Source organism: Cariama cristata, unplaced genomic scaffold (assembly GCF_000690535.1).
Source record: "Cariama cristata isolate BGI_N322 unplaced genomic scaffold, ASM69053v1 scaffold31168, whole genome shotgun sequence".
In the NCBI taxonomy this organism is placed as follows: domain Eukaryota; kingdom Metazoa; phylum Chordata; class Aves; order Cariamiformes; family Cariamidae; genus Cariama; species Cariama cristata.
In genome coordinates, this window is record NW_009629978.1 from 46,044 (window position 1) to 56,650 (window position 10,607).

Sequence of the window (10,607 nt, forward strand, 5' to 3'; positions counted from 1 at the left end):
ACTTTTCACTTTGAAAACTACTCCCAATCCATACGGGGATTTCCCATAGTTAAAATTATGTTTCTGAATGACTTATGTGTCAGAATTTTAAAGTCCACTGATTTTATAAGTCAGAGCCATCCACTTACATTCCTATACCTTTTGCCCTTTGTGTATTTACTTTACTTTTTACTATTTCTTATTCTACCTACTTGATTTTTTTTTTTTAATTTGATTGTAAATTCTTAGGAGTGAAGACTGTGTCTTATCAAGTCAGGGCAGCAATAACTTCATGGTATGGGTGTAGATTTTTGTCTACTGAGAATGTACTAGGAATAAACATAGTCTTAATGGTTAATTAGAAACTGACTTCTTAGGAAAACTGTCTTTCTGTTTCTGTTTGTATGCAGAGTTGTAATTGATGGATATCCTGTAACAAGAAAACAAGTAAACCTCTTGGAATCAGCTAGGATAATTCCAGTGAAAATCTTTGAATTAGAAATGGATGCAAAAGAAATGTTCAGAAGAGCACTGTTGGATAAGGAAAGCACAAATAGGTAGTGATGCTCCCTGATAGCAATATTTTTATCCACACGATGATGTAATTTCTCTATGTATGTGCCTCAGTGCTATACCCAGAGAGGCTGTATGTAAGCTAGTGCATAACGCAGCTGTCTCCAAACTCCACATGTGAAAAGACATGGGCACGGGTCCCTCTACATTCTAATGCTTTGATTTTCATAGACCAAAAATGGAGACATAAAGAATTTGTAGCATGTTCTGGACAAATCCCCTGATTGCATGACTGAGGTCACAGATGTGCAATGCTGTGCTCCCATTGCTTAGTTAAATTGGTTTTAATGAAACTGTACATCAGATATGTCACTAGTTCACTCTGCTGATGAAGTTTATTATTCATCAGTTCAATTATTATCGTCATAAGGGAAATTGATACTTCATCTAATAAGCTCTTTTTGAAGTATTAATTGGAGTTCTTTTTAAAAGATGGAAATAATGTATATTTCAATAACATACACAATTCATGAGTTACTTATCTAAACCTTTCAATTCAGCTTGCTCCCTTCCTCTTTGTTTTTCTAAGGAGATAAATATTCTGTTTAGAGAGCTGATTCTTGTTTTTGAGGAAGAGCAGTAAGTAGTTTATAAACAGACAGAGAATTAAAAAGAACAGAACATTCACCTTCAAATTAAATTGTCTAAGAACCTGGTTCTCATGAGAGGAAGTGTTTCTAAGAAGTTCCAGACAGCTTAGAACATTATTGCCTGTCTCTCTCATTTTGTCTCTTTCCTTTTATCAAGTAATCAATACAATGCTTAATTGTTTACTGAAAGCCTAAAGACAATTTGCATTGCAAAAAATTAAATTAATGCTGTCTTTTTGAAAGTATTTACTTTAAACTTTTCATTTTAAATACCAAACTAATTACATTTCATATGCTTAAATACAAATCAAATGCGCAATATCAGCTATTTCTGAAAGGTACAACTTACAAAGAAATTAATCCTATTAAAACAGAAGTTTATCCTTTTTTTTGGCATCATTTAAATTAAGAACCAGAACAGGAAATGCTTCTATGTTCTAGTCAATATATCTCTTCTGGTCTTACATAATATTTTTAGAGGTCAGATGGATTGTTTTCATTTATGTATATGTAAATATGACAGACAGTTTTCAAAATACATCCAAGGATTATGGGTACTTCTTGATTTCAAACAACGGCATAATTAAAAATTAAGCCTATTTTTCCGTAAACAATTGACTTCCATTTTAAAAGTCTCATAGCATTTTGTCTAGGGTACCATTTAATGGTGTATTGGTAGTGTGTGTCAGTTAATATGTGCTGATACATTCCAAGTCCTTTACAAAATTATTGTTGCATTTGAGACATGAATAGCAAAAGTTGTTGGTTTTTTTTTCTGAACATAACTGTCTGATCAGAAGTATGCCGCTTTCCGTGCGTAACTGGTAATATTCTTAATAAGAAAGCTGTATTTCCCAAATATGTTCTACAGTGTCAAATAAGCACAATTTTGTAAAAAGGACTTAAAATGCACTCCAGAATTTAAACTTGAAATTCAATGAAATGATCTAATCTTCAGACTTAAATCAGTATTATTTTTCATTGTCTTCAGAGCTCCCTACCCTGAACATGACAGCTCACAGATTCTAGCTATTAAAAATTCCTGCTATAAACAGCACATTGATGCAATTAGGACCTACTATAAGAAGGAGCATCAGAACTGGTGTGTGATTGATGCCTTTCAGAGCAAGTGGTGGATCTGGAACAAAGTACTGCAGGAAGTTCAAGGGGTTGTTAAAGAAATCCAGATATACTTGGAAAGAACAAGAGAAGGTAAAAGAAAAATGAAGTGTCTCAGAGTAATATTTGTTTCTTTAAGAAGCTGCAATGTAATGACTGCATTTCAACTTCAGCTTGCTTTGGACAAAGCTAATTCTTGGGCACATACATACCCTCAAATTCTTCAATCACATCTGCAGAGATCTTGAAGAGATCTCTTGAAGAAAGCAAAGACAAAACCAACTACAGGACAGTCTGAGGTCATCCTCCAAAGAACAGGGTAGCAGAATACAGCTGAAAGAAGTCAAAGGTCTCATGGTCCATGGTAGATTCCTCAACATCAGGCAGATTCCTCAACTAAGGGCACCCCAAAGTATACAAGGAGAACTATGACTTGCAGCTTCACTTAAGTGTCAGTGGAGGAAGATGGAAGAAGGGGGAAAATGTTAATTATAAGTTCAGAACTTTGGTTAAATATGCCATCTGAGCTGATTATTGTGCTGTGGGAGGAAAACTGCTTTAGTCTAAAATGACACAGTTCCCACTTGAATTTTTGTATGTCAGCACTGGTCAGGATTAAATATGCCTTTTAAACATCCTTGTACAGTTTAACTAGAATTCCTATGAAGGGCAGACAGACTTCCTTATCTTATATCCACCTTTTGATTTTAACTTTTACAGCTCTGTGGCTGCATCCTTCTTAAAAATTGCAGTCATAAGCCAAAAAAAAAATTAAAATACATTTAGCTTTTTCACATCAAGCTTGAAAAGCACATTTTTTAAATAGTTTGGGTTTTATATGACATTTTATTCAAGATCCTGAATATATTTAATCCAGACAGACTGTAGCATTTGCAAGACATGGACGAATAAACAGGAGGCTTTCATCATACCTTATACTCTTTTTCACCAATGTAAAGAAATAAAATAATAGCTGAAATGTTCCTTAGCAACATAAAGGAGTAAAACGATAAATCATAAATAAAACTCTCCCAGGGAAAACAGACTGGTAAGTTACGCATGCTGAGTATCCCACATCATTAATATAATTGGTAAAATAGGTTGCAACTTCATTTTAGTATCGGTAAAAATTGCTCTTTTAATTCTCATTATTTTGTATCATTTTCACATGATGAATTAGAACATCTTCTAAACTGTAACATTTCTGAACAAAAATGTTTGATGTTTCTATGCCTCTCATTAATAAAACATTATCATTAATTGCTTTTATTAACAGGAAAAGCAGCCAGCATTGCTGATTTATGTATTACTCCTGAAGAGCTGCAGTATCGGCTGGGGGAGTTTGGACAGTACTGTCCTGTCACCCTTGCAGAAAAAGGTGAATTGGTTGACTGCTCTGTAACGTTGTCACTGCAGTTTGCTGCAGAATTTCGAGGACACTATTACAAAATGGCTTCACAGGAAGAGCTGGACGTAAGTGTCAAAAAGCAGATCAGCAGGGGATTACGGGAAGAGGGAACATTGTTGCTTAGGTTCTTTTGATTCCATACAGAAACAAGCAATGTGTAATCTGAATTAGACTACTGTTATTATTCAAGCTTTTGTTCTGTATACTTCTGCTATCAAATGTCTAGGCAGACAAAATGCAGCAGAGTCCATTCAAACCAAAGGTCTTCTTACAAATTGTCATAAATCAGTCATTCACTTTAAAACAACCATTTCCTCCTTTCTCCATCTGTTTTGGGGAGACTGGGGGTAGAGGGTATAGCAATGGATAGTGATGGATGGTGGGTGGATAGTGATGACTTCAGCTGCGAGTGGGTTGGAAAAGAAATTACCTACCTGAGAGCAGCTTCAGTGCCGGCACACTAAGACACTAAGAGAGGCATTGCAGAAGAAACAAGTATCTAAATTGTGTGAGCCAGTCCTCTGGAGTTTGACTAACAGGCTTATGGTGTTTCTTTCATTATAAAAACATTAAATTTGTTTTTCTACAGAAATTCTTGAGCAGACCAGAGGTATATGTGCCACCACTGGCATCTCACCCTCTCCCACCCCCAGATCTGCTACCAAGGAAACTGACTGCAGCAGAAGTGAAGGTCTTATTCCCTAGAAGTGCTGAAATGCAGGGATACTGCCCAGTCACTTACCTAGATGGAAAACAGAGGTACATCACTGCAGTTTTCATAATCTGAATTACAGACTATGTGTCCTATAGTAACATATTAATGAGGAAATACTTTCAAAGTACTTTTTAATACTGTTCAGGGTTTGAACAGGAAAAGCAATTACAATTCTATATATTGTGCCTGCGGCTTTGGAAATCAATGTAAAATCACCTTTTGAAACTCACATGGCTACAGATTCTACAAGGATCAATGCTGGCTTACTGTCTTTTGTGATGAACTTTGAGTTTTCCCTATCATCCTATCTCTCTAATTTGGAGAGAAATGGTTTTGACAGATGGACCACTCGGTGGATAAGCAATTGGCTGGATGGTCACACTCAAAGAGTTGTGGTCAATGGCTCTATGTCCAAGCAGAGACTGGTGATGAGTGGCATTCCTCACGGGTCAGTATTGGCATCAGCGCTGTTTAACATCTTTGCTGGCGACACAGACAGTGGCACTGAGTGCCCCCTCAGCACATTTGCTGATGACACCAAGCTGTGTGGTGCGGTCAACACACTGGAGGGAAGGGATGCCATCCAGAGGGACCTGGACAGGCTGGAGAGGTGGGCCTGTGTGAACCTCATGAGGGTCAACAAGGCCAAGTGCAAGGTCCTACACCCGGGTCAGGGCAATCCCAAGCACAAATACAGGCTGGGCAGAGAATGGATGGAGAGCAGCCCTGAGGAGAAGGACTTAAGGATGCTGGTTGACGAGAACCTCAACGTGACCCGGCAATGTGCACTCACAGCCCAGAAAGCCAACCGTGTCCTGGGCTGCATCAAAAGCAGCATGACCAGCAGGTCGAGGGTGGTCCCCCTCTACTCCGCTCTGGTGAGACCCCCCTGCAGTACTGCCTTCAGCTGAGGGGTACCCAGCACAAGAAGGACATGGACCTGTTGGAGTGAGTCCAGAGGAGGCCATGAAGATGATCTGAGGGCTGGAGCACCTCTCCTACAGGGACAGACTGAGAGAGACGGGGTTGTTCAGCCTGGAGAAGAGAAGGCTGCAGGCAGACCTTAGAGCAGCCTTCCAGTACCTAAAAGGGCCTACAAGAAAGCTGGGAGGGACTTTTTACAAGGGCATGGAGTGATAGGACAAGAGGCAATGGCTTTGAACTGGAAGAGGGAAGATTTAGATGAGATATAAGGAAGAAATTCTTCCCGGTGAGGGTGGTGAGGCAGTGGCACAGGTTGCCCAGAGAAGCTGTGGATGCCCCATCCCTGGAAGTGTTCAAGGCCAGGTTGGATGGGGCTTTGAGCAACCTGGTCTGGTAGAAGGCATCCCTGCCCATGGCAAGGGTGTTGGAACTAGATGATCTTTAAGGTCCCTTGTAACCAGACCATTCTATGATTCTATGATCATAAGCCTTCTAAAGTTCAAACAAATCGCACAAAACCTTAGTAGATGCAAAACTATTACGATTTTTATGAGATCCATAAAGATCCACCATAAAGTCCCACCGATTTCCTCAGCATGCAGGAATTTCTTACCAAGGTAGATCGTAATAGTCAATTCTATGCTGTTGCTTCTTAATCTCCTGAAAAACTATGATTGGCATTTTAACTAGAGGAGCTCTAAAGAAGCACTATAAAAGCTCCTTAATAAGCAGATCTCGAAGCAGAGATTCTCTCAGTTTTTGAGCCTTGTAACTGTCAGTCATGTGGTGGAAACTTGGATGATCCATTTGCTACTTTTTTGTAGTTCCTATACTTGATAAATTATCAGAAGGCTCCCAGTAGCTCATGAATTTACACCGCACAAATGATGTTTTACATTTCTCATCAATTAATAGTCTTTCTTGCTCTTTCTCTTCAGATATGAAGCTTTGGTGCCTGGCAACATTGAGTATGCAGCAAAATATCAAGATAAGGTATATATTTTTGAAAGTGAAGAAAAACTACTGAAGTTTATGAGGTGAATATACTAACTGCATTTTAATCTTTAATCATGTCATGGTTTATACATCTTAAAAGTGCTTGCTTTTTATCTGGTTAGGTTACCAGAGAAATACTGGAATCTGAAGCTTCCACATAAACTCCCTCCAGTAAAGAAGCCAATACTACTCACTGCACTTCCTTTGGCTGGATACCTTGAACAGGTCAGTTACTGCTTTTCTATTTTAAAACATAATTTTGCAATGTATAGTATATCCCACCCATTTTATTTCATTTTTAATGCACTAAGGGTCATATGTTTATGAATGGGATTATATTAAATTGAAAATTGTGTACTCACAATTGGGAGGAATTTTTTTAAAGCTTTAAAATAATAGGTATTTGTAGCTTTAATGGAAAAAATACAAGACCATCAGAGGGGAGTAATAAGCTGCAATATTATATGACGGATTTTCTCTTTTGTTTATCATATCTTGTAAGATTACATTTTGGTTTGATTTTTAACAGCATGATAGACACAAGCCTATATGGAATCATTTAAGGAGAGTTGGTTACATTTTGAGACAGGAATATTAAAGGAAAAATGATTCATGGTCACTTCCCTCCCTATTTTATACTATTTGTTATCTTCTACAATTCCCCAACTTAGATATCATCCTATATTGTTAAATTTGCATATTTTTGTTCCAGATTTCTGTAATGGTCTTCTAACACTGTTTTCTTTCTTTAGGGAGTAGCAACTTCTCTAATAAAAGCTCTGAATGAAGTAGGCTGCTTAAAGCCAAAGTTTCCATTCCTAAGTGTAAAAAAAACTGCTCTGCTGTTTGTCGCCTGCCATTTAAAAGGTAACATACAAAATAACATGCTATAAAAATAATGAATTATATAAATGCAGTAAATCATCTGATACAACATTGATAACCAAATTGTGTAGTTTTCTTATGTCCAACTTGGGAAAATACTATTATATACTGATTTAAGTATACACTGCCAAGTTTCTTGGAAATGTGTAAGGACCATGGAGGAAAATAAGGTTAACAGGATAAGCAGACAGGTAAGTGATCTCTCACAAATCATGAGACTTTAGTGACATTTTATCACCAACAAGAAGATGGCCTTGAAAACATTTCTAACATGCATTGTTGGAGTTTTTAAACAGAAAGTAAAATATTATAATCTAGGTGGTACTACATTTTAAACTAGTCATAGACAACCTGAATTGTCTTAAAAATTGACTAAAATTACTGTAATAGAAGGCTGCTTAAACACTATCTGAGGAATAGTTTAGGTGCCTGAATGCTTGCCTTTTTTCTACTGTATCAGTTAGTCAATTAAAACTTCTTAACAAACCTTGCCGTGCAGATAACCTGAAGATAACTTTCATCTCCAACAACACATCAGCTAAATACTTAAATAAGAGGTCCAATTGTATTGAAAAACAGCTTAAGTGCATATAGAACACCTGTCATTTTCAAAAAAAGCCCTTCTTTTGCATGGGCTTAGTACCGATACACTAAGTTACACAGTACAAAAGAATAGATATCCATGCAGATTTAATTAGATTTTTAAGTTTTTAGCACAGAGAAATTAAATGTTATTTATCAGTCTGCTTATTTGTGAAATTATCTGGGAAGATCTGAATATTAATGTGATTTGGAATACTGATATGTTGATTATTTTTAATTTCTTTTTTAATTTAATTGACAGTCCAGTTGACCACCTTACTTTTCCATAACAAAGATAAACAGTCCAAAATTAAAATTATGTGGCTTGTACTCAGCTTGCAAAATAATGATAAAGTAAAACATTTCATGGAGCTCCCAGACGTCAGGACTATTCCTTCACTGAGGAAAGTTGCCCCAGCTTTGTCTCCTGTGTTCATATTTGCTATTTTGTAAAAGTTTTGTTTGTTTCTTTGTTTGTTTGTTTGCAGTCCAAGACAGCAGTTGCAGCTAATAATCTTTAAAAGTTTGCAATCAGCCTAAATAGTGCCAGCTTTCAGGATTTCAACAGCTTGTTTTTCAGCTCTGCTGTAGCTTTGGTTTGGTTTCCAGTACTGCTGGAGATTTCTGGAGCAAGACTGCCACTTCTTCAACCCACCAGTTTTGCCTTTTATAAGTCAACCTGTTCAGTGGATGAACTTTACCTTGCCTTTTGTTATTTTAGATTTTCACTTGTTCTTTTAGATGACAATCTTTATTTATTTGTCTAAAGTTCTTCATATCCTATGCTTATCATGCAGTTTCCAAAGCCCTCTAGAACGTTCTTGGACTATTGCAAATTTTTGCCAGCATAGCTGTGTTAAGGAAGACCACTGAACAGTGTAGGCACATGACAAGCCCCTGTATAAATGTACAGTTCTTAAGCCAGCAAAACTACTTTTATACCGTAGTTTGTTTCATCCACAAAGGCTGTTTTCATTCTATTGTTAGCACAGCTTTGCTAACATAACAATGTCCATGCTAGGAATGCTTTGCTCATATATTGCATCATTAAATCATTATTAGCACTGGATGATGAACTGGAAAGGTTACGCAAGTGCACAAATCCCTTCTCCTCATGCAGTGACAAAGAGTTTAACCATAGGAACCCAGGAAAACAAGTTCTCTTCTTCTAATACTGGGTAGAACTCCTTCCAACTTTAAGATACAGCATTCCAGTACACTGAAAAATCCCCTTTCCAAATAGAGCATTATCTATATTGCGTGTCTCTTCAGAGTAGTCACACCATCCTTGATCAAAAACTCAATCAAAGTGCTTCGTGTTGTGGTCCCATGGAAATTTTTTACATCCTATTTCTATCTGAAGTAAGACTTTTTCAACTTATGTCACTCTCTAATCTCACATTTAAATATGGGACAAGAAACAGTGGTTTAGTTGCTCCTACAGCTTTTCTAACAACAATATCGGATTGTTTTCAGTATCCAAGAAGAGAAGGTACAGGCGATCAATCATAAACACAGAGATTTACTCCTGGAAAAAAAAAAGAGTAGGAAACCATACATCACTGGAGTGATTTAGCACCCTTCAAATTCATCTCCTGTAAAAGCTCTATGTACAGCTATGCTTGAAAAACCACTCAAAAGCTGTTAAATGCAGTTGTCTACAATTTAAAGCTAGTGGGCTGAACCGTCTCATAGCATAGTTCTTCATGCTGTCCAGTTTTTGTAATGAGATATAAAGTGCCATCCATAGGAAAAAAATGGTTATGATTTGGCTGTCTTATAAATAAATTTCTTCCCCTTTGCCTCAGTGCAACAATTAAAACAATAAAGAATACTCTGAGGATTGGCACTCAATACTAACGTACACCAAAATATAGCCTAGGGCAGAGAGGTAATAAAGAAAAGAAACAGTACTATCTTCATTGTAAAGTTATTGGCCTTGACATTTCCCTCCTCCTCTGAACTATCAGTCAGCTCTTCATTTTTTAGGGGCAAAGCATTTAGGTCATAGAACAGTTGGGCCAAGGACACAGCGGCCCAGTGCCAGCCACGCCACACCAGGGCTATACCCACGCAGCGCCATTTCAGGGTATGTGCCGCGTTATCCATAGTTGTCATTGCCTGGAGCATCACCTGCCCCTCACGGCCTGAGGAATGGGAAGCTGACAGCAGCTCAGAGTATGTTTGTTGTTTCTTTGTTTACAAAAGCCTTGATCTTTCTGAGTACCATAATCCTTTTGGAGTTAGAAACTCCTAAAATACCAGACTTGATTTGTTGGTTTGGCATCAACAGGCACAGCTCACAGCAGTTTTATCTGTACCAGATACGCGTAAACTTGATCGCTTTTTAAAATTTCTGTGATGCAATTCCACAAAGTTTAGAGGGAACACTAAGACACCGCTTAACTTCTTGCAGCACACAACCCCAGGAGCTCAGAGCCGGCGCGGCAGAGGTACCAGAGGGAGCTGGGGCGGTTCAAGGAGCACTGCCAGCTCATCCCCTACCTGGGGGCTGCTATGGCAGGCCCGTACAGGGAGCCGCGGCACAGGCCCCTTGGCTTTGACGGCAGGCTGCAGACTTTTCTTTCCCTCAAAGACGCCTGCCCCGGTCTTGTGCAGCGTGGGCTGCGTGTTTTTCCCCCCTCACGTACTTCCTTGGATTAACGCAAGGCGCACCAACATCCCCTGCCTCCGCTGCCGGAACGCGGCCGGTAAACAACGTCACGCTTTCTAGGACCAGTTTCTTAACCACGAAACCTTAAAATTAAAATCTCTTGTCTAAAGTCACGCCTCGTTTAACAGTTATTACAGCAACCCACGCGTGGGGCACCGGGAC

The 10,607-nt window shown here is 38.3% G+C and overlaps 1 protein-coding gene across 1 annotated transcript in view; it reads left to right on the forward strand.

The window, feature by feature from the left end:
* Positions 1-10,435, forward strand: part of AK9 (adenylate kinase 9) — a 55,399-nt gene extending 44,964 nt beyond the window's left edge. The window contains exons 26-33 of the mRNA XM_009705373.1: positions 390-536; positions 2,134-2,354; positions 3,538-3,734; positions 4,259-4,428; positions 6,247-6,345; positions 6,427-6,529; positions 7,057-7,171; positions 10,188-10,435. Coding sequence (XP_009703675.1) covers positions 390-536; positions 2,134-2,354; positions 3,538-3,734; positions 4,259-4,428; positions 6,247-6,345; positions 6,427-6,529; positions 7,057-7,171; positions 10,188-10,435 — 1,300 coding nt within the window. The remainder of the gene's footprint in view (positions 1-389; positions 537-2,133; positions 2,355-3,537; positions 3,735-4,258; positions 4,429-6,246; positions 6,346-6,426; positions 6,530-7,056; positions 7,172-10,187) is intronic.
* The last annotated feature ends 172 nt before the right edge of the window (positions 10,436-10,607 follow it).